This window comes from Hippopotamus amphibius, chromosome 8 (assembly GCF_030028045.1).
Source record: "Hippopotamus amphibius kiboko isolate mHipAmp2 chromosome 8, mHipAmp2.hap2, whole genome shotgun sequence".
NCBI lineage: Eukaryota > Metazoa > Chordata > Mammalia > Artiodactyla > Hippopotamidae > Hippopotamus > Hippopotamus amphibius.
The window spans coordinates 137,292,880-137,317,722 of NC_080193.1; the positions used below are offsets into that span (position 1 = coordinate 137,292,880).

General features: G+C 40.3%; 1 protein-coding gene across 3 annotated transcripts in view; it reads right to left on the bottom strand.

Annotated features, from left to right (window-relative positions):
• DPP4 (dipeptidyl peptidase 4) overlaps window positions 1-24,843 on the bottom strand; it is a 77,055-nt gene that overhangs the window by 39,740 nt on the left and 12,472 nt on the right. For all 3 annotated transcript variants that reach the window (XM_057744517.1, XM_057744518.1, XM_057744519.1), the window contains 8 exons: window positions 15,903-15,998; window positions 15,403-15,494; window positions 14,042-14,122; window positions 7,661-7,713; window positions 7,471-7,543; window positions 6,561-6,681; window positions 2,102-2,262; window positions 584-696 (listed from right to left, as the gene is read on the bottom strand). In XM_057744517.1, the coding sequence (XP_057600500.1) occupies window positions 584-696; window positions 2,102-2,262; window positions 6,561-6,681; window positions 7,471-7,543; window positions 7,661-7,713; window positions 14,042-14,122; window positions 15,403-15,494; window positions 15,903-15,998 (790 nt within the window). The remainder of the gene's footprint in view (window positions 1-583; window positions 697-2,101; window positions 2,263-6,560; window positions 6,682-7,470; window positions 7,544-7,660; window positions 7,714-14,041; window positions 14,123-15,402; window positions 15,495-15,902; window positions 15,999-24,843) is intronic.

Below are 24,843 nucleotides of genomic sequence, written 5' to 3' on the forward strand. Positions count from 1 at the left end.
GGTCAGGCCACCTAGGATGGCTGTTCTCTTGCTCTCTGTACATCCCCTGCTGGCCCAGTGCCTGCTTTACCTACACCCTCCTCACCTGAATAGCCTTCCTACCTACTGGCCCAGGGTTCCAGCTAGTGATTGTTCCTACCAAAGGGGGGATGCGGGTCATGCCTCTCTGCTGGTTTCCCTGGTAACTAATGAGCCCACCTGACCTAATTTCCCCCATAACTGGCCATCTCCCCTTCCCCCTGGAAGCGAGGCCTGCTGCCATGTCCTGCCTGCTGTCCGAAGCACATGGGGAGGCGTTACTCCAGGACCTTGCTTCAGACGTGTCGATTCCCCGTCCATTCAACCACTGATGCCGCTGTTGCCGACCGCAGGCTCTTTCTTTGGTTTTAAAGCTGGGCAAGTGCAGGCCTCGTAGCCGTGTGGGGTGCAGCCCAACAGAGTGGTTGAATGGAAGAATGAATGCTGGGCCGGGCCAGGGGACCCCATGAGATGCCGCCACTGACTCTGCCATTTGTTTTGAAAGCGTTCTCCCTGGCAGCTGTGGGACTGTTTACAACACAAGCATTTGGGTCAGGAGTCTTACCCTATTAACACAGAAGCAGGAGGGATGATTTGTTGGGAAGTTGCATTGACACTTGGCTTGAGAGTGCTGGTATCTACAACAAAGAACTTTACAGTTGGATTCACAGCTCCTGCCTAGGAAAGAAACAATCACAGAATCGGTATTGACAAAAAAAAAATATATATATATATAATATCATCACACAAGTTTAAAGCTGTACAAAAATGTCTGTATTATGGCCATAAAATTATAAACAATCAGACACTTTCGAACAATTTAATATAGATAAAATGAACACAAGGGAGATCTTCTCATGTTCAGGCAGAAATAACGAATGTTCGTAGTTTATGTACTTTGAGCAAAACAGGATAAAGTTGTTAAAATCAATTCTTTTAATTTGTAAATACACCCTGACTCCAGAAGACAAGAAGACTGATAACTGACCACTGGGAAGAATACTCTGGGTTCAGCCAAAGACACAGTCCACCAGGAAAATCAGTTTACCTGAGCCAAGAGCCAAAACGCTAATTAGGGAGCCATCCTTTCCCCTCCAAAGTCAGGTTCACTACTTTGGAGCATTACAATCAATATTATGACAGAAATCTATAAAATCACTTTATATATACACATAGATTTTCAATTGACAAATTAGAAATAATATGATATTTTTAGCGAGAATGTTCTATGGTATTTTTTGTGCCAGTTTCACTCTTCAAAAAATAACATTCCGCTGAAAATACATCTCCATATTTAGTCTCTGATTTTTTTTTCTTTTAACTTCCTCTTCTTCCTAAAATGGCAGCTCTTCATAAAGCAAATTGAGTGAGTTGGTAAAAATAAAACTCCCTTTTCCCAAATTGCTTACAGCAAAAACACTTTACTATTAAATTTTCCTATTGATGATAAGTGTGGCTATTATTATTATGACAGTAGTGAAGAATCCTGGCTCCTTCCTAAATCTCCCTCTTCCTTGGCTCATACTGCTTAATAAAGCTCTTCAATTTTCATAAACGTACATTCCAGAGGGGGAAACAGTCTTGAAAACCGAGATGTGACACTATTATTCCAAATGTAGGACATGTGAAATTTACATGAGTGCCAGATCTATAACAGAACTCCTAAAACTAGTCAGGTACCTGTTAGTTAGTAATACAACCTGATATATAACCACACTTTTCAGCTTTATCTAGGGCACAATCCAACTTCTACAAATGAGATGAGCTTGTGATTCAATTACAGCCTCTCTTTTCCTCCATTCAAGCATTTTCATTCCCCCTACTTCTCTCAAAAGCATTTTACCCATCTTTTTCGGCTTGTCATTCCTCAAAGTTTTTGGAGAAATTACAAAACCTTAAATCACACTCTTTCCTGGGATAATAAAAATACTTTAAAATTGCCAGATGCTGTTGACTTCAGCAAGAGTAATCACAGCAAGCTGTTGAAGAGAGACTGACAATATTTTCATTAGCAGGAAAGGATTAAATGAAACCATTCTCTTCCCATCAAATCACGGAACCACTATATGAACAGAGCACAGACCTTTGGATATGGAATGTGCACGGTCTTCGGGTACTGCAGCGACTCATCAGAGTAGAAGGAGTATTCGATCAGTGGGACTTCTGTGTCGTTAAATTGGGCATATGCTAAAAAAGTGCCGTTTGGAGACCACCACAGAGCGGAGTAAGCACTGAAGACTTCCTCTGAAAAAAGACAGAAATTGTTCTGTTACAAGAAGTAGCTGATAAATTGGCTTTGGCATTCAAAATATTGTTCTCATTAGCTTTAGTAATTACAGTAGGGTTCAACTAATCAACCACTTTGCATTTGCTGGGCTTCCAAAATCAGAGTAATACAAATGAATAAAAATAAAATCTTCAAGGATAGAGCTGGATTGTAAAAATAAGTAACCCGTTGGACCATTTTTGAATATTTTAGCACACAATATTTAATATAAACTCTACATTTTTTTCTTTATCTTATAATCCTCTAAATTTATGCCGTAAAACATACTAAAAGTAAATTTCACACAAGAGGCTGATTCCCCTTTCTAATTTTCAAACAGTCAACATGCCAGCATACACTCCCCAACTGGGCTCAGTTTGTACTGAGCCCGCAGGGTACTGGTGGGTGGTGTGTGGCTCCAGGCTATCAAACCAATATGGTGCCCAGAGTTTACTACTCTTGGCACAAAAGGTGTGGGAAGGATGGATTTAGAATGGCAGGGAGCGCCATGAGACCCCTACCAAGAAACATCTCCTTTGCCTAGTCTTGAAACTGAAGACTCCCTTGGATTAACACTCTCTGGTGTATCAGCCGATGGGTAAGGGAAGATGGTCAAAGATGGAGGCAAATGAAAGGACGGGTTTTGCTTTCTTGAACAATGTTGGACTCATTCTTAATGTTTATGATGGAGTCTCTCCATGGGACTTCCAATCTCTGGCTCTTAAAATGCCAAAACCTCTTTTACCAACTGGGAATAGAGGATTCAAGTAGACTTGATGGAGCCTCCGATCCTTTATGCAGAGTTACTCCACACATTTCATGTTCTGCTGCGAGAGTAAAGGTAAAAGCAAAAGCATAAAAACTTGAATCTCAGAGTAAGGAAATCATTTATTCCAATCACTTTTCTGATTCTTAAGGCCTCTTGACAAGTTTCTTCCACAGGCTTATTTTCAATAATAACCATGGCGGTGGTAGTAGTGCTAACGGTAATAAGAGTAACAATAATAATAAAATATAATAATCATAATGATGAGCAGCTGACGTTTAATGCCTGCTGACCACACGCCAGACACTGATAAGTAACTGACATCTATTCTCTTAGTTAATCCTCACAACAACTCGTTGTGCAGATGAACAAAAAGAGGCAGGTAGGCTTAAAGAGCGGAAGTGATTTACTCAGGGGCACATGACCAATAGCTGCTAGAATCAAGAATGAATCCAGATCTGTCTGGCTGGGCTCCACCTTCTACTGTTCCTTGCTGGCTATTTCAGCACTTCTAGTAACAGAATGCCTTCTACTTGATCCGGCAGCCTGCTCCGCCTTTGACTGCTTTATTCCTATGTGACTGAGCTATGTTTATGCAGCAACTTAGACTTTACAAAACACTTATCTGATTGAACCCTGGGTGAGTCTATTCATAGGCTATTTTACAGGGAAGACAACTAAGGTTTAGAGAGATTGAGCGAATTGCCAGAGACGAAAACGCAGGATTTGTGATTCTAAGCCAAAGGGGTTTCCCACTAAGAACTTCTTCATATACTGCGTTGATGTCTCATTCCTTGTGGCTTCTACCCATTGGTTCTAATCTAAGATCAAGATGCAATTACATAAAATGAATACAATGACAGCAAGGTAATGGTTTGTAATATCACTTTTAAGTACAGGTGGCAGGCAGGGTTCTGTGTTTTGAATTAGTAGTTGTTTAGAATACTGGACACTTTACGTAAGTATGTATGTACATAGATAGGTATTTATCTTTTCCATTATGGTTTATCACAGGATATTGAACATAATTCCCTGTGCTATACAGTAAGACTTTGTTGTTTATCCATTCTATATATAATAGTTTCTATCTATGAATCCCAAACTCCCAATCCATCCCTCCCCACCCCCCACCCCCCCAACCCTGGCAACCACGAGTCTGTTCTCTATGTCTGTGAGTCTGTTTCTGTTTCGTAGATAAGTTCATTTATGTCATATTTTAGATTTCACATATAAGTGATATCACATGGTACTTGTCTCTCTCTCTCTGACTTCCTAGAATACGGAACACATTTTTGCATATCAATGATGTGTCAAAACCATTATTATAAAACTACTCTGCTCACACGCAAAGTCCTAAGAATGAAGGGATCATGGGTAGGGAGAAAGAGGAAAAACAAAAGAAGGAAAAGATTTTCAGCCCTTCCTAAAGCTGGCTGTGAGCACAGGTGTCTATGGCATGCCCCCACCATCCTGTGATACCTCCCATCCTGCCACTCACTCTGATTTTCCTTAGGTACCCCGGGACCTAGTTTCCTCCCTCTGATAGGATGCTTAATTCGCTCCATGACAATTACTTGTTGGCTCCTTCGTCTCTTTCTGGGCTGGATTCCCCGAGAGAGGCAGTTGAGTAACATTTGTCTCTGTGTCCCCAGCACCTGGCACAGCACTTTGTAGGTGGTCGGCACTCGATGTGACTTGCACTGAATTAATCACTCCCCACCCCACCCTGTCAACACTACTACCTCAGGGGGGATAAGGATTGCTCCATCTTCCCAAATGATTTCCTTCTCTATCTCCCCTCATCTACGCTCTCGCCAAAATTCCCTTGTTCAGCTCTGGGTTATGGAAACTACATTCATACTCAAAAGTGACTGTCACATAATTAACTTCATCCTAGGAGATAAAGTATTATTGTATTTTTTAAGAAAGAAAACATTTATTAACTAAAGTAAAATAATAATCAATTAGAAAATCATGAAATAAAGTGAAAACAGAGAAATTGAGAGAGAAAGCTATTTGGGGACCCAGGGTGGGTTGAGGGCCCAAGTTCCAGAATGTAGGCTCCTCTGTGAATGTTCCTCCCCAGTGTGGCGCATGGCCCTGTTTAGACCTTGCAACTTTGTTCGTTCATTTACTTATGAACCTACAGATTCTCAAAATGTACTCTCTATCGATCCCAACAAGTCTTCATGGCTGCAGTGGAGAGGGTGGCTCCAACAGGAGGGTGATCTGATATATGGAGAGACAGGTGTGCTCTTTTCTAAGTACAGAGCATTTGTAAATGTACGAAACCAATAGTAGAAATTTCCCTGTAGGAACTAAAGTCCTGTTTTTAGAGCCAGGCCCACACTGGAACTGTGAAGCCATTCTTCTGCTTGTGAATGGCTTAGTCATGAGCAGGCAAAATGAGAACCCTCCAGCTATCATCTACCTTAGAAAGAACCTCAGTATCGGGGTGTTTTATCCTAGAGATGCCCAGGTGTTCTGAGGAAGGGTTGGTCACAGCTTTGGGAAGAGGCTTCTCCCAGCTCACACTGGGGACCCTGGAGATTATGCTGTGCCGTCCGACAAGTGTTAAGGATGTTTTCCAGTATCTAAGTGACAAGTGCTAGTAAATTTCATTTTACATTTTAATCAAACACTTGTTTCTGAGCCATGGGAATTTATCTTTCTTTTAAAGTGTTTTCTATTGTTCTTATGTTGTTGTTCTTAATTGAACGTGACCAGAACTGGTAAAAACCAAAATTAAGTCATGAAGAAAAACTGATTTTTGAAGTATGAAGAAGAAATAACAGGATAAAATGAGTCTTTAATAAGCATGGGGCAATCGTGTGAAGGGTTTGGAATAGCCTCAAAATGCCTTTTACCTAGGCAACTATAGACACGAATAATGTTTTCCCAATATTCTCTAAAACTCTTTATCCTAAAAGAGAGAATCATTCTTTTTAACTTTTCCAGTTCTGGTTTTTGAACGCATTTTTCCCTAAGTCTTGCTAATTATTTTTTTCTTCTTTAAAAACAGGAAATGATACTTTGTCCAAGTTCAAATGAACACAAATTCTCTATAAAACGGGCATTTTCTTCCCCTTGACCCCCTCAACCTCCAGACAATATTTTGTCATCTTTTGGAATACTGTGGGAGTATTGAGTTTTCCTTCGTAACTTCTGGGTTAGATAGGCCCGGTTTGAGAAAACATCTGATGTTAATCTGCAGGCTTTTATGCCCCAGTAAAGCAGAAAAGCTACCTACACAGAAAGGCCTTTTGTAGCAGTAGAGCAAAGACAATAGGAGCATTGAAGAGACAGTGAGGATGTAGCAGCAGCAGCCACTATGAAGAAATTCATGGTCTATGAGATACCTGGTGTTATGAGCGCTAAAGGAGATTTGATGACATTTTTCAAACGCAACTTATTTTGAACGCCATTGAATTTCCCCATTTTCAAAGACCTGTTTAACTGTTTTTGAAAATGTACAGATTTTCTGATTTGAAAAAGCTTTAATGTTTCTACCTTCATAAACCCAGTCAGTTATTCCATTATAGATTACATCTTCTTTCCCAGTCCATGTGATCCTCTGACTTGGCAAATTTGGTTCATTTTTCACATAAATATCATTGTTCCAAACGTAAGCCTAGAAAGATTCAAAAAAAGATTGGTACATAACATGTTATATTTTATCCTGGAGTTTAAAAAACAATTTATCAATTATTTCATCCTCAAAAGATATTGGTATGCAAATGTGATGATTACCTTAGGTTATTCCATTTGAGCAGGGGGAAGAGTCATTTACTCCCTCCCCGCACATTCCTAAACTATAAGTATATATGCTATAACCCCTGAATAATCCTAAAAACACCCTTTATCTATTAAAAAGAAGCAGCTCACAACCTCTGCTATTTGGATACTAAAGTGTATGCAAAGTCCCAGAAGACTGGCCACTTCTATAGCATGATGTGTGTTTTGCAATTTCTCTCCAGGGGAGGTGAGGAGACGCAGGGCAGCTGCATGCCCAGAGAGTGATGTCAGCTCCAGAGAAACAGTCTGCCTTCCTGTTTAGATTCCTCTGGACTTCTGACATTCTCCTAAGACTATAGAACATGAAGGTTTATCTATAGACATAGAGAAAGAGCTATCAGAAAGCAGGAATGCCTCAAAGAAAGAAAACAAAACAAAACCTAACGTGCAACAGAATAGAGTTTAATGAACATTCTCCCAGTAAATAAACAACCGTAACAGCAGTTCAGAAACTTTCAGGAACTGTATTTACTCTGTTAGACTACTAAACTATTATTTTAGGCAGTCACACTCTATTTGATGGCGACGTACTGGCTTCCTAAGTTTCTGCTTTGTATCAGGGTTAGCAGCTTCTGCATATGAGATTTGAGCCATTATTTTTGTGCCAAGGGAGAGACTCACTAACCAATTTATGACCCACTGGTGACCATGTGATCCACTGGGTCTTGTTTGGGATTCTCTCTTCTGTAATTAACTTCCTGGAAAAAGATAAAAAGAAACATTTCCAAGTAGATAAATCACAGTAGGATTTCTTTTCTTTTGAAGTTGTTATTACACTAGAAAAGCATAATAGATTTTGGGAGGAAGTCACTGACCTTTTATTTAAGTCATAAATGTCATATGAAGCTGTGTAGGAATGCCTCCATTGCTACAAAAGAAAACAGACGTTTCAGGCTTTTGTGATTCTTGATAGTTTGACCACTTGCTATGGGAACCCAGCTGAGAGAGAAAACCACATAACATTGTATAATTCTCAAATTTCATATCTTATAATTCCCTATCTAGATTCTTAAAATCTTGGAATTAGAAAATATCTCAGAAATCCTCTAGTACAGGCTCCTCTGGACGTCATCTATACCTTTTCTCTGGCCTCGCCTCTGCAAAGACTTCCCAGGACCACAGTGGGCTGAGGTGCAAACGTTATTCCTAGCACTTACCACAGTAATGTCAAGTTCACCTACTTAAGAAAATGCAAATTTTCACTTTTCAACCATCTTATTGGCAAAATATCTTAAAGATCTCTAATTCTATTGCTGGTAGTGATGGGGAGAGATGTTTACTTTCCTACACTGATCATGAAAATATAAAGTGTTACAGATTTTTTGAAAGCCACCTGGCAATATAATTAAAATTGAAACACATATACCATCAATATTTTAAATAACCATCTCAAGAAGCTGAAAAATGTAAAGCAAACCAAATGCAAAGAAATTAGAAGAAAAGAAATAAAGGTAAAAGCAGTAATCAAATAGGAAAAATACAACAGAGAAAAATCAACAGAGCTAAAAACTGGTTCTTTGAAAAGACTAATAAAATTACTAACGTAGAGTAAGAAAAAAAAGTACAAATGAATAATATCAGAAATGAAAAATGGGATACCGCAACAGGCTCTACAGACATTAAAAGATTATAAGACCTTATTTTAAATGTTTTTTTAGCTATAAATTTTAAAAGTTAGAAAAAAGGACAAATTCCTTGAAAAATAAGTCATCAAAAGTGAGACGAAATAGTGAATCCGAATAGTTTCACATCTAATACACAACTGAATCCATGAATAACTGCTGTACAAAGAAAACTCCCAGCTCAAATAATTTTACCAGCAAACTCCTTGTTATTCATCCAAATGAGTTGAAAACTTATACCCACACAAAAATCCTACACACAAATTTTTACAGCAGTTTTATTCATGTTTGCCAAAACTTGGACATAACCAGATGTCCTTTAACAAGTGAACGGATAAACAAACCAGAGCCCATGCAGACCATGGAATATTATTCAGTGATAAAGAGAAATGAACCACCAAGCCACGAAAAGAAATGGAGGAAACTTAAATGCATATTGCTAAGTGAGAGAAGCCAATCTGAAAAGGCTACATACTGTATGGTTCCAACCACAAGACATTCAGGCAAAGACAAAATTACAGAGAGAGTAAAGATCAGTGGTTGCTAGGGATTCTGGTGAAAGGAGGGACGAATAGGTGGCGCACAGGGGATTTTTAGGAAAAGTAAAAATATTCTGTATGATATTATAATGACAGATAAAAGTCATTATACACTATACATTTGTCAAAACCCATAAAATGTACAACACAGAGACTGAACCCTAATGTAAACTATGGACTTCAGTTAATAATAATGTGTCAATACTGGCTCATCAGTTGTAACAAATGTACTAAACTAATGCAAAATAACAGGGGTGGGGGTGAGGTGGGGGGTGGTGAGGAAGTATATGGGAACTCCTTGTAGTTTCCACCCATTTTCTGTAAACCTAAAGCTTCTCTAAAAAATAAAGTCTATTAATTCAAAAATAAATGAATTAGAGCCATAGCAGATGACTTGGAAGAAGCTCCACATGGTATCACTGAGTGAGAAATGCGATTTACAGAAAAGTATGGAAAATAGGATTCTATTTTTATAAAATAAGCAATAACTAAAGAGAATCCCTATCGTCATGGAATTATATGAATAAAGAAACAAATACAAAATATGGAGGGGTATACAACAGACTCTCAACATGGGATACCTGAGGGAAAGGCGGGGGGATGAGGATTAGGGAGCCAAGGAAAAATGGAAAAAAATAAGACTGAAGATTTTTTAAACATATGATCACAGATTTGCATTTATAAAAAATTACGTTTATACATGAATGCATATATAAATTAAAGATATTTTAAAAGAAATTATTTGTCTATCTGTCTGTCTTCCCTAGCATACTCCTAGAGGTAAGAGATTGTGTCTTATTCATCTTTAAATACTTGGAGTCTGGTCTAGTGCAAGCCACATAGTATGCATTCAAGAAATAAACCAAACTAAAATAATCAAATTTTACCTATGAGGCTGAAATAGATGAAATGGGTAGCCCAAGAAGCCCCAGCTGTATTGGCAGAGCTGAGACACAAGTCAGGTCCTTAATCTTGCAGAATACTTCCCACTCATCGTTTATCACCCTCCTGTCCTCTCATGTCAACAAATACTCATTAAGTCTCCTCTATTTTGCAAGTCATACATTCCTTTTGGAATCCTGGATTAATTTGACACACTCCACACTTGTTTCTGGGAAACCTCTGAATATAATACTCGCTAGAGCCAAAATTTGTGGTACAGGCTAAAAATATTAAGAGATTTAAGAAGTTTTGAGATCATTTCCGGATGACAGATCTATCATGGGTTGTAAAGGGAAATCCAAGATGTTTGTAGATTCACTTCATCCTTCGAAACAGACTTATCAGTCTATTTAGGCTGTAAACACTGGCGCCTATCCTCTCAATTAGGCATTACTGGATAAGACAGGCTCCCTCTTTTTGAGGAGCTCATAGTTGAATGGGGGATATGGAAACATAAACTACAAGAAAAGAATCACAGAGCATGTAATGCAGGTGGGTGGGGAAAAGAGGGAATCATAAATTAGGAACCGGGGAGAGTTAGAAGCTGAGTCTCAGTGGCAGAGGACTGCCACATACGGAGGAGGGCAAAAAAGCATCATTGCAGAGAGAGGTTCAAACACAAAGATAGGAAAGATCACGTTTAAGAACACAAGCTTTGGAGTCTTCGAACCTGGATTCCAGTCTTGCTATAGACTGAATGTTTGTATTCCCCCGACCTCCAATTCATATGTTGAAATCCTAACCCCCAACGTGACGGTATTCTGGAGATGGGGCCACTGGGGAGTGACTAGGTCATGAGGAGGAAAGCCCTCATCAATGGGGTTAGTTTCCTTATAAAAGAAACTCTGAGAGATTCCTTGCCCCTTCCGCCATGTGAGGACACGTGGAGAAGATGGCCAGCTATGATGCAGGAAGTGGGACCTCACCAGACACTGAATCTGCTAGCACCTTGACCTTGGACTTCTCAGCCCCCAGAACTCTCAGAAACAAATTTCTGTTGTTAAGCCACCCAGTCTGTGACGTTCATAGCGACCCAAATGCACGAAGACGAGTCTCCAATATGTAATATCTGGCAAGTTTCTTTCTAAACTTCAATTTTCTCTTTAGGAAGATGAGGATAGTGACAGAAACAATCTCAGGAGCATGAGAACGCATGTGAAATACTTAGCAGGACTCCTGGACACTGTCAACACGTCATAGACGTTGCAACTATTATTATCTGTATGGCATTAAGCAATGAGGGGAGATGCTATGAGAACATCCATACTAGGCTGTATGGTACTTATTTATTTATGTTTTCTTTTTTTTAATCAATTAATTTATTTTTAAAAAATTATTTGTTTTTGTTCACTCACTCACTTATTTTTTGTAGCCACACCTTAAAATTAAGAATTAGTCTTTCTGAATGCCTTCGCTCAGTCATGGAGAAGCCATGCAGTAGGATCGAAAGAACACTGGAAGTAGACTTCCAGGGAAATGGAATAAAACTAGACTTTGTTCTGGATGTGTTTCCTGAGAGTTGATTAGTCAACACATTTATGCTATATATAAAATTCTACTGGATACTCCAGGAAGTAAGATAGAATATATAGTTCCCTTTCAATAATCTTTTGATTTAATGCTCTACAATGAAATGTATGAAGATAGTAAGCTAATGTGATAGAGAGCGAATGGTGGGGGAACAGAGTAGCGTCAACAAAGCCTGGGCCTGAATTACTAAAAAGGGAGAGTATATGATCATCAGAGGAAGGCGGTTCCAGGATGAAAAAGAGCAAATGCTTTGGCCCTTAGATGGGAATGAAAGTGATGCCTGAGACAAATACAGAGCTTTGCACTTAAAGGTTCTTAACTTTGGATCACTGAATCACTTGGGAGTCCTTAAAACTACCCATTCCTGGGCCCCACCCATAGCTATGCTGAGTTAGTTGGTGTGGGGCACACTGTCGGCATCTGTATTTTTTTTTTTAATTGGCTGTGTCGGGTCTTCATTGCTGCACGTGGGCTTTTTTCTCTAGTTGCGGAGAGCGGGGGCTACTCTTGGTTGAAGTGTGCAGGCTTCTCAGTGCGGTGGCTTCTTTTCTTGTGGAGCACAGGCTCTAGGCTTGAGGGCTTCAGTCGTTGTAGCATGTGGGCTCAGTAGTTGTGGTTCACAGGCTCTAGAGCACAGGCTCAGTAGTTGTGGTGCACGGGGTTTGTTGCTCTGCGGCATGTGGGATCTTCCCTGACCAGGGATCGAACCCACGTCCTCTGCATTGGCAGGTGGATTCTTAACAACTGCACCACCAGGGAAGTTCCAGGCATCTATATTTTAAAAAACTTCCCCAGGTGATTGATCTTAAGGTGCAGGCAGGGATGGGAAGCACTGGCCAAGCATGGTGAGTGCAGAGAGGGTGGTGGGAGGTAGGTACACAAGGGCAGACTGAGGTCCAATCACACAGGCTTCTGAGGATGCTGTGGTTAGAGTTTGTGTTTTATTCTGAAAGTGATGGGAAACTACTGATCGTGAGGGTTTAAGCATAGGTACAACATAATCTAATTTAGGATTTAAAAGGAACATGGATACTCCTGGAAAACATGGGTGGCAAGATAAAGGGGACAGAATGAAAACAGCAAAAGCAGTTAAATGCACATGAAAACTTCAGTGACACAACAAATAGAAATTACCAGTGATGGTTGTCTAGCTAATGTCTACCAGCGAAATACCTCCATTAGTACACATCATATGGCACTTTTTGACTTGGCTAAACATAATATTGAGCTGGAATTTACCTTGCTGTTTCTACCTTAACCTCATAATCTTTACATGTTTGTCTTTAACATGGGAAATTGTTAATCAGTGGTTCTCAACCCTGGCTGCTCATTAAAATACATGTTAAAACAAAAAACAAAAAATGAAAAACAAAAACTGATGCCAGCTTTACCCCAGAGACTTCAATTTATTGATCTGGGGATTGGACCTGGACACCAGGAATTTTTAAAAACTCCTTCAGTGATTTTAACCTGTAGATAGCAATAAGAACCACTGAATTAAACAAACAATAAATCATGAGCTGGGAACAGATGTGTTAAAGTTGGCATAGGTTTCTGATTCCTTCCTGGTGGACTGGTTTAGCAGAACATAGTCAGTGAGTCTTCATGTCCAGGAAATGGAGCCCAGCACAATAAATCAGGGTAAATATTAGGACTGGGAGTCACCATCCCCAAATGGGAAATTCAGTATGGGATGGTTTGCATGGCCTGAGTACAACAGTGCTGGTACAAGAGATAAGGCCACTCAGTATTTACTATTTATTCTAGAAAAAAGGCAGAGATGGGGATCCCCAGCTTTGTATTCTGTTTTCAAGCAGAATCTCTCTACAGGTTTTTCATCTTTCCTGTGTGTCTCAAAACTTCCTATACTCAGCAACTGTTGTCAAATCCATGAATAATCAAAAAGCTGCAGTTAAAGTCACTGGTAATTGGCAGCCACCATAAACTTGACAAGGATGTGTGATTCGGCTGTAACCTTTTCTGAATGTGTGAGATTTTGATGTTGGGCTGGGCCACTGGGGGAAACTGAGTGCTCCCTGCAGGGTGCCAATGACCCAAGCTAAGGCTGCTCCTTTGGAACTGTTTGTATATGGTGGGACCTGGGGGCTGGGAGGTGGTCTGAGTTACCATGCAGAGTCTCTTCTGGAGGATGAAAAGTTTAACTCTTTTTAAAGCTAATACTTGACAGTTTTACTATATGTAAAACTGAGACAAAGGAAATAAACAGTTCTATTACTGGATATAGAAGTCAGACATGTAAACTTACTTTTAAAGTATAAGTTCTATTTTCTATAAGTTCTTTTATGATTTTAGTATCTATCTATAAAATTACTTAAACTTTTTAGTATTTGAAAACCCTGAAAATGAATTTCTTTCAAAACATTCGTTGGACTTTAATAAATGAGAAAGACCATTTCTCCTTTTGATACTGAATTAGTGAGCTTTTAATGTCTGTTGTTTTACTTAGGTATCAGTCTTAAATATTCACAGACTTGAAATCAGTTATAAAATAACATATTCATAGGATTCTTTAAATGTCACAGTAAAAAAGCATTTCTTTTACCTTCTCAGAGTTGTATTCGAAGAGAATGTATTGTCTATCTGGAGATACTGAATAATCATTTACAGAATATCCAAATTCATCCTGTCAATCAAGTAGAAAAAAGAACAATTGAATGATTCCATTTAACTGCCATTATTGCACACTTACTACATAGAGGGTACGGTTCTAGACTTGTGGCTCGAAACTTGGGAGGTTTCAGTCTAGAAGAGGGGTCACATTCACCCACACAAATGACCATGAGGTAAGGTGGGTGGTGATCAGGGTGAGAGAATCAGGGCAGGAAGGATTAATTTTAACCAAGAAAAGATGGCTATGAGGGTGAGGATCAGGAACAGAGACAGAACTTTCTCAGGAGGGGAAACAGTAGGAGTAAAAACCCAGATGTGGAAAGGGCATGCATATTTAGAAACCGCCTAAAAGTTAGTTGTAACCTGAATACAACATAGAGTGTGTCAGACAAAGAGAGGACATAAAATTAGAAAAATAGCCAGGGCCCAAATATAAGAAATGGAGCTCTGAACTACTTTTTGCACATGGATGTGATAGAATCTTATCTGTCTTTTACAAAGATGCTCTGGTGACCCAGTGGCTGAGACGAGAGGGGAGGGGTTGCATTAGCTGGGTTTGGCCAATGTCATGGTCTGATTTACAGACTGGAGAGAGGGACACAAGTTAGAATACTCACTGTCACAAGATTAATCAAGGCTTTGAACCAGGACTATACCATGGAAATGGAAATCTCAGAGACAAGACATTGCAAGGGAGCATTGATGAGCTTTGTTGAGTAGCTAACTAAGGGGGATGATTCTGAGGTTTCTAGCTTAAGTGACTCGAAGGAGAGTGCTATTTACCTAGATTGGAAGCTCAGGAAGAAGAATAGGATGCTTTCTGTTTGCTGGGAGAGGGAAGGGGACATAACTAGTTTAGCTCGGGATACTGAGTTTAAAATGCCTGCGAGCCATCCACGTGCAGGAGCCAGGGAGCTATTGGAAACAGAGGCCTGGATCTTAGGAGGAGGTTAGTGTTAGAAGCATGTATTTGAGAAGCACTGATGCTGGGGAAGTGCATGGAATTCACTGAAGGGGAGCATGCAAAGTGAGGCGGGAGGCTTGCAGTGAAGACAGGGCCCTGAGGAGCACTTACACGTGAGAGTATGGGCAGAGGAGGAGGAATCGTCAAAGGAGACTAAAAAGTAGCCAAGGCAGGGAGCATTCCAAGAAGAAGAGAAAGATCCACTGTACCATATGCTGCAGAGAGAGTCCAACAGGATGAGAAACGAGAGTACTCATGATTTGAAAGGTTATGAAAAAAAATCCCCAGAATTCCCTTAAAGCATGAATTAATTATGTGATTAAACATACAAATGTACTGTTATCCAAGAACATGGAGCTGCTTCCATATTCAGCATTGAATAGCAAGATATTATTTTCTTGTTTGTAGAGATATTCATGATCTAAAGAGAGAAAACGGCCAGATCAACATTTCAAGTTGCTATTAAACATCTTCTCAAGCTAAAAAACCATGCAATAAAAATTTAAGATTTAAATTCACACAAGTAGTCAAAAGGCATTTCTAAGTTGGAAAAACATGAACTGATGAATATTACAGTAGTATGCTTTCATTTTTCCATCATTATTGTAAAGGGTTCAACTCACATTTAACTTTTTATGGTCCATATCAAAGAAATACTAACATCGCTTTCTGCCTTAACTCCGTTTCAACCCTTAAGCAGAAAAAAATACTTTCCCGTATGGTTTAAAAAAAATAAGACCATTTTCTCAGTGCCATATAAGTGACCCACAATCTAACCAGAATAAAAATAAGTGTAAAAATCATCCCCCTGTCCACCAAAAATCCTTACCTGAAACCCATCGCAAGGTGTAGACCTTCATTCTAAAAGTATTTTTTAAATAATCAGTTAGCGTGTAGGTTTTGCGACTATCAGTGGCAGCATCATCTGTTGGTTGGAAAAAAAGAGCCAACTGTTCAGTAAGATGGGATCACCTATTTCACATAAAATGAAAAAAAAAGTGGATCTCTGCAATATACACTAGTAACAAAATACAGAAATACACTCACAAAATGCAAAACACATTTTGAAAGATTTAGGACTCCGTAGATGGGTAAAAATGCATTTAGCTGTGAAAGTGGAAGTGAGTGTTTTTCACGGTGCTACATCAGTGAGCTCCATCACAAAGGTCTAGATCAGCAATGTCCAAGGGAAATAGTGTGAGTACATTTTCTAGTCGCCATATTTTAAATTTTTAAGGTGAAATTAATTTTAATAGCATATTTTATTTAGCCAATGTATCAAACGTTATTGTTTCAATGTGTCATCAGTATTTAAACGTTATTGATGAGATCTTTCACGTGATATCTTTTCATACTAAGTCTTTAAAATCTGATGTGTAATTGATGATTACGGTATGTCTCAGTTTGAATGGGCACCTTCTCAGTCAATGGCATCATGCAGTGGAAGGCACGAGGCTAGGTCATCCTTTTGTGAGGCCCTGAGGTCCACTTCTAAGTCCGCCCGCTCCGAACAGAACTTTAAGATATGCTGATCACCCAATTCAGAGATCTTCGTTTCTATCATTACCTTTCCTTGAACTTGATTAAAGTTTACATGAAACCTTGGATTCTGTGACACCTCAGTCCTTCTCCTGACTCTCTGACTGTTATTTCTCCATCTCCTACTTTAACTCTGTTTTTCTTCATTGGCCTGTAAGCCAGAAATGCTTTGACATTAATCTTCAGCTTTCTGCTCTTCTCTCTCTACAGTCTTCCTTCCAGGGAACTCCAGAGAACATGATTTCCTGGGCTTCAGGCATACTTTCCATTTAGATAAATGTCAGAATCTTCACTCCTTATCTTAGCGTACTGCACCCATGCTCACATTTCCAGTGCTACGTTCAGCATTCTCAGTTGACTTGCCCTACTCTAACCCTATAAATACCTTGTCTAAAATAATTGTCTTCCTTCCAAAACTAGATTTCCATAGGAAATTTGTGTGGTTTTATATTCTGTTACTGAAGACCCAAATTCAAAGTCCGAAGATCACTTTGATGTCTCCCTCTTTTTTACCATCCCCTACAACCAATCAACCCTATTGCCTCTTCTTGTGAAAACTTCTCCAGGTATCCCCGCCATCAGGTTCTCCCAATCCAATTCCTGCACTGCACCATTACTGGAATGATCCTTCTAAAATGCCTTTCATTCTGGTGATCTCTTCCTCAAAAGCTTTCAATAAGTCCCCATTGTCTATGCAAAGATTCAGACTCCTTAGTCTGGCACTTGCAGCCTTTCACAATCTGACATGAGACTCTTTTCAGGCTTATTTTCACTCCCTGCACGAACCTTTTAGCCTAGTCAAACTGATTTGCCTGCTGAACCCAGTAGATCTTCTTAGGCTTATCTGCCTCGATGCCTTGTCCTAAGCCACTTCCTGGAATGTCTGTCCTCAACTGCTTCCCCATCTGTCACAATCCTCCACCCTCCGTTTCCCATCTCTATCATGAAGACTTCAATTCGGCCTCTGACTTTTGCCCCCACACTACTCATTGGGCTCCTGTCACTTAATAACTCATGTTGATAACTATTTTTCCATGCCTACCTGTGTGATCTACTCAGCTAGGCCATGTATTCTTTGAAGACAGGGCTTTGGGTTTTTGTTGGTTGGTTTAGGGGGGGTTATTTTTGTTTTTCATCAACCTTAGCATCTAGCACAGCTGTATGCCATAACAGAGACACAAAGAAAGTTTTTGTTGATTGGCGTAGGGTATCATCCTACAAGCACAGTCAACTCAGTGTGATTCCTCTTCCTCAATCCGAGAGCCTCCACTGATTACAAATACCCTAAAGTCTTTTTCCAAACTCTCTACATTTTCCACATACATGTAAACATACACTCACAAAATAACATTCCTGTAACTGCCATTCTTCTGGTGGGATTTCAAAGCCAGCAGCATCTTCTCTTGTAAATTTTTTACGGCCTGTGAAAAGGTAGATCTCTTACAGGAAATGCTCTTTCAAACAATGTTAAGCTTTTATTTCTTTGGATTGGATCTGATAACATAGTCTTGTTTCTGCTTATGAAATCTGTTTCAGGAGATAAAATTGCTACACTTCATTTTATTATTTTATTGATTTTGTTCAAGCCTAGTTTGTTAAGTAAAAGATTTTTTTAAAAACTTCTTTTTTCAATTCAATCCTGCCTTTCTCACTTGAAAGTTAGTAAGATATTTGTGTTTGTTAGCAAAAATACAGCAAGTGGGTAAATGTAGTCCTTGAACTTAACCTTTAAATAAAAAGTAAAGGGACTTCCCTGGTGGCGCAGTGGTTAAGAATCTGCCTGCCAAGAAAAAAACAAGAATCTGCCTGCCAATGCAGGGGAAACGGGTTCGAGCCCTGGTCCAGAAAGATCCCGCATGCTGTGGAGCAATTAAGCCTGTGCACCACAACTACTGAGCCTGCGCTCTAGAGCCCACAAGCCACAACTACTGAGCCTGAGTGCCACAACTACTGAAGCCTGTGTGCCTAGAGCCTGTGCTCCACAACAAGAGAAACCACCCCAGTGAGAAGCCCATGCATCGCAACAAGGAGTAGCCCCCACTCGCCGCAACTAGAGAAAGCCCATGTGCAGCAATGAAGACCCAACACAACCAATATAAATAAATAAATAAATTTATTTCTGCTACAGACAATAATATTTGAAACTCATACTGAACTACAAAACTACAAATCTAGATTTGTCCACGAAATACCCTCAATTGTTTGTATTTATCCAATCATCCTATTATACAACAGTTATAAAGTGAGTATTATTGTTGAGGATAAATCCCCTGCTATCAAGAGCTAATAGTCTAAAATGGACATAAAACACATCCCCAAATTAGTACAAATCAAGGTACCAATGGTTATAGACATTCACAACCCTAATACTATCTGCTGATGTAGATGTTTAGATAGATCTATAAATAGAAATAGATCCATTTCTACACACACAGGTATATTGCAACCGACTGAATGTCTGTGTCCCCTCAAAATTCACACATTGAAATCGTAACCGTGATGTGATGGTATTAGGAGGGGAAGCCCTTCGGAGATGATTAGATCATGAGGGTGGAGCCCTCATGAATGGGATTAGTACCCTTTGAAAAGTGACTCCAGAAAGTTCTCTTGCCCCTTCTTCTATATGAGGACACAGAAAATGGGTCCTCCCCAGACACTAAACACTGAATCTGCTGGCATCTTGATCTTGGACTTCTCAGCCTCCAGAACAGTGAGAAATAAATGTTTGTTATTTAAGCCAGCCAGTCTCTGCTATTTCCATAACAGCAGTCCACACGTACTAAGACACACATATCTATAATAAAACAGACATATCAACATAGATCACCTGTCACTGACTCTTGATTTTGTAAGAAGAGAATGAACTGTGTATCTACAGTAAAGATCAGATACCGTGTTATCTAAGTGTTATCTCACATGAGGATGTTTGCCCAGGTCTTAGAGGACAGCACACTTCAGTAATCTGGAATAATAAAATAACTGAAGCAAAAATCCCCTGTGACGTCACCTGCTGCCCTGGATGCTGCTCTTCCTCGCCGGGCATGTATCTCTCCTGCCTCCTGGCTCCAGACGTCACCGGGCTCATCCTCTCATCAGCCCTCAGCCTTCCTAAGCCCATCATCTCGGCCAGATTCAGGCTCCCCTCTGCTCCTAATGGGCTCAGCGTGATTCTGACCCATCTGCTGATGTTCAGATTCTCACGCTGATGCTGCACCCTTGCTACGGCCCAGGCCGTGGGAGCGAGGCCCCGGCCGCCCTCGGCTTGTGTTACCCTCCCTCAGCTCCTTTACAAAGCCCTGCAAGCTGGGTTCCCTCTCCTGGCTCCCCAGACCCCAAACACCACTGCAAAAACTGGAGCAAGCAGGACAACAAACGTTCCTTGTTTTTTGCCTTGCCATTTGATAAGCAGTGCACATTGGAAGACACTTTCGAAACATCTAGATAAGCGAGTTCTATGAGACGTGAGTGCCAAGTCCAGGTTTTGACCTTTAACAAGTTCCTAGTCTGCTGCCAAGTTACAGCCTCTCCTGTCAAACACCAGAGGACACGCTCACATTTCTCTTCCTTGTCTGCTTGCTGCCTGACAGGGCACCCCTGTGGCAACAGATGAAGGCCTTTGGCTGCTTGTGTGGTTTTCCTGGTGGGCCTGGGACATGTCGTTCATTTGACTTATCAGTTCAAAGCACTGTCCTAGCCAAGCAGAAGAGTTAATCATATGTTACCCATCAGTTTCACTGAAACTCCAAGATTCATGTCGCCTTGAATTTAAAAATCAAAAAATGGTTAACAGCTTTATACTTCACTTTTTGGATGAGAGCAACTATTAGGTTGAACCATATGAAAATGCCATTTTTAATCAGTCAAAAATGGCACAATAGCAGCTTTCAAAATGGTTCAACCTAATAATAGTTTCTCATCAAAGTGTATGGTATCCTAATGAGTCCTTGTTGTAGGATCAAAATCATTTCTGAATAAAAGGAATTCCAGAATGGTAAGATCCAAGGAAGAGAGTGGTGTAGTCCCACGGGAGTGTCTTGCTTTGACCAATGGTTATTTTATGATTACAGGATATTTTGAATATTTTTATATTCATTAATAATAAAATTTTTTGGTCTGTATGAAACTGTGAGATAAAATATTTCTACTTCAGAAAGATAAATTGTTTGGGTAAATAAATGGCTAATGAAATGCAACTAAAAAGAGATGTGCTCTTTACATCTCATAAACTCCAAGAGTTGTTAAACATGGGAAAAGATATCTGGTTACAGAGTTCTTGTGTTCCATATGGTAATCAGTTAACATTTTATATTGATGCTAAGGAAATAAAATGTGTGTCACTTTCGAATTTGCTCTAGCAAAATAGCCGCCTTGACATTGGGACAGAGGAAGAAAAATCAAGAAGGCAGAAGAAGCAATTGACTGGAAAGCTTCTCACATCCTTCACTCTCCAGCAGTACACCCACCACCGATGACTCAACAAATACCAATAAGGGGTTGGGTCCCTGGTGGCTTTGAAATCAGAGAGCCTGGATTTGAGCCCAGGCCTCATTCTTGCATAGGAGCCTTAGGAAAACTACTGAATCTTTCAAAACCTCAAATTTGTAATCTATAAAATGATGATAATAGCATTATTTAGCCCCTAGGGACCTGCCATGATGAAATGAGATAATGTGTGTAGAGTTCTTAGCTCAGGATTTAAAATGTAGGAAGCCCTCCAGAGAGGTTACACTATTTATTATTGTTTTGTTCCAAGCATGTGCTAGGCAATCAGGATACAAAGATGAAAGAGTCTCTCCCTTGGAGTACCCAGCAGTGCTGCTGAGATTAGGAATTTCACTGCAATAAAATAATTGCTAATTAAGTTTCACTGTGTTCATATCCCAAATGATCTGATAAGAAAGCATAAGAGCCCCATGTTGAGAAAGCACCTAGGATAAGTACAATCGAATCATTTGCAAAGTACTAACGAGCATCACTTTCTCCCTTGACAAGTTTGATACCATCCACAGTGTTCACATGCAGGGAAAATGTTGGACTTAGAGGAATTAGAGGATTTGTGAAGAGTGATACTTCTCTGATGACTATACACAGGAGGCACCAGAATATAATCACTACCACTAGATTTTCCTTCTCAATGAGAGAAACATCCAGGGACATCAAGTGCATCTGATAAATGCATCGTCGTTGAGCTGGAGCCCTTGAACCTAGGACTGTGTACTCTAAGCATTTTCTCAAAGATCAGAGTGTCAGATGACCAAACTTTTGTTAAGGATGTAATGGCTGTATTTTCAAAGGTTTATTCTGAAAGGCCAACCAAATGGTACAATGCACATTTTCCAGAATAGCAACAATTTGGAAAAAGGGAAACAACTTAATGAGGGGTTGTCGGTGTCATGACTCTGGCCTCTGTCCGCCTCCTTCTCCTGCTCTCTTTTTCTCCACTCCTTCTGCTCTGGCCTCCCCGCTGTTCCCCAGACACACAGGCCCACTTCCGCCTCAGAGACTTTGAATGTGCTATACCCTTTGCCTGGAATAGTCTTCCCCTCAGATGTGCCCAAAGCTTGTTCCCTACCTCCTTTAGGTCTTTATTTAAATGTCGCCTTCCTGCCCTGGACGAACATTTACAATCCTCTGCTTAAGCCATTCTCTTTGTATCGCCCTTCCTGACCTCCCATTTTTTCCTTAGCAGTGATGCCATCTGACATACTCTATTTTTCACTTCTGTGTCTTGTGTACTGCCTGCGTCTCTGGATTGACTGTGAGCTCCAGGAGGACACTGATTCTGTTTTGTTTGCTAGTATCTCAGCATGGCCTGGAACAGTACCTGGCCATAGTAGGCACTTCATAAATATTTGTTAAATGGAAAAATAAAAGCCAGACAACATAAACAGGAGAACAGAAACCCTGGAACATGCGCATCGTGAACTCCATGCAACTGGGCAGTAGGAAAGCAGAGCACTGGGCCAGCTGGGTCTAAACAGAGCGAGGACAGGAGCCTCGGGCTCCAGCCGGCCATTCGCTGTCACCGGGACATCTCACTTCTTCACGCCTGTGACCGTCATTTATCTGTTGTCTTTCAGCTCAAATACATACGTCTATTCTTTGCTCAGTAATGCTGGGAAGAGGGTCTACAGCTGTGTTTCCCAGACCCCTTCATCTGCAGGCTTTCTGTTAGGTCCTGCCATTAGGGAACCACGGAGAAGGCGTGGAGTCAGCAGGAGAACAGGGGGGACTTCCTTTATCTTGCTGATCCTGTCAGCATGTGCCCCGAAGGGGCGCCTGTCCCAGCCTCCTGCTTTTCTTTTTGTACCTGAACCTGCTGCATGCTGCCGCTCAGCTGCGAGGCTCACACACCTTGGAGCTGAGAACCCAGACCTTCTATATCCCTCTTCTCCTTTTTCTCAAGCCCTAGAGGTAGCTCCATCCTACAGCTCTTGTCTCTCAGTTACCTCAAAATTCTTTTTTTTGCTCTTTAATTTGTGTAACCAATTTTTATATCAAATTTCTCCACTGAAACATCTAGTGTGGTTTCTGTGTTTGTCACACCTCTGTGAGGATTTACACATCTTACCTGTAAGAAGGTCTCTTTCAGCTGTAAGATTATAATATCTAGACCTGGCATTGGGAAACTTTTTCTTAAAGGGCCAGATGGTAAACATTTTAGGCTTTGCAACTGCTCAGATCCGCCATTGTACCTTGAATACAGCCACAGACAACATGTAAATGAGTGGATGTGGCTGTATTCCGAATAAAACTAATTTACAAAAACAGGCAGCCAGCCCCGGATATAGCCTGATGAGCCTCTCTAGACATTCCTCAGAATGGTGAGTAACATGGAAAAAAAAAATGCTCCCAAGAAAAGTTTGAAAGACAGATGCTGAGATCCAAATTCTAACTGCTTTGAAACAATATGTATATCAACGTAAGCCAAATTCATATTGAAACAATATGAATAGCAACATATATCAATATATACAGCAGAGAAGTGAAAGTGCGGGGAACATTCATGCCTCAACCGTCACGTCAAGATGAAGATGTCTACAGCCACTGGTGAAGAAATGCAAGGCCAAAGGCACTGCCTGGAATACATGCAGTTCACCCTGCCCTCACCCCCGTGAAGAGCCAGGAGGTTCAGCACATTCAGGAAGCCAGCACTGAACAGGGCATTAGGATGGCTTTATTCCTTTTCCAAATGGAAATTGCCCTATTTTTTTTATTCTGATTATAGTCACTCCCTCACCCCTTGTTAGGACCCTTCTGGGAATAAAGAGGACTGGATAATAGTGGCCAAAATTAATATTGACAAGGCTTTTATGCTCCACTATGTCGACTGACATTAAGCCAGTGTAATTCAAGAGGATGAGAAACAGTAGACAGGTGGAAACGTCTTAACTGTATAAATAAATGACCCACAGGCCCGTGAAACAAGCAACTACTTTAGCAAAGGGCTGGTTTTTAGCAATAGTAGTCGTAGTGAGACATCACTGGGAGGTCACAGTACAAGCTAAAAATGATTAGTTTGGGACGAAAACTGATTAGAGACCATCAGCATTTGGGGAAGCTGAGCTCTAATACTGAGTCACTGAAGAACTTTCCAGAAAGATTTACAGGCATAATCAACAAGGCTACTCTCTGTGACACCTGTTTGTCTTCCAGGAGATGAGGGAAATGATCATTGGAAAACAAAACTGCCATAGAAATTGCCCTTTCCAGCATTCATCCAGCAAAATTTTCAAGGATATGAGACAAGTATTATAGTACCTGCCTCTGGAACTGTTAAGAAATTTTTTTTAAGTTAAATATATATAAAGAGTAATCATTCCAAATGCTTGTAGAGACCTCCCAATGTGCTGGGCTATTCAAGACATCGTACACTTAACTTCTTTTCATCCCCATTTTACAGGTAAGGAAACTTAGGTGCAGACCGTAACCAGACCCAAGTCCTATGACTGGCAAGCACTAGGCAATAGGATTCTGAAGCCGGTGGTTATAATCACTTTCTAGACAACCTAAGCATTTAGCAGAGTGATGTACATGGTAAATTCTTGTTGGCAGTTCTTGTGAGCTAGCATAGATGGATTAGACTTTATGGTATGGAAGTGTCCGGATTCAATGTTTGCAAATAATCTAAACTGGCAGCTTGGTGGTATCATTTGGACCTGGGACAGTTGGTAGGTTTCATTAGAACATGATTTGTCCTAGTGCTTCAAAGTCGAACGGGCACCAATCCT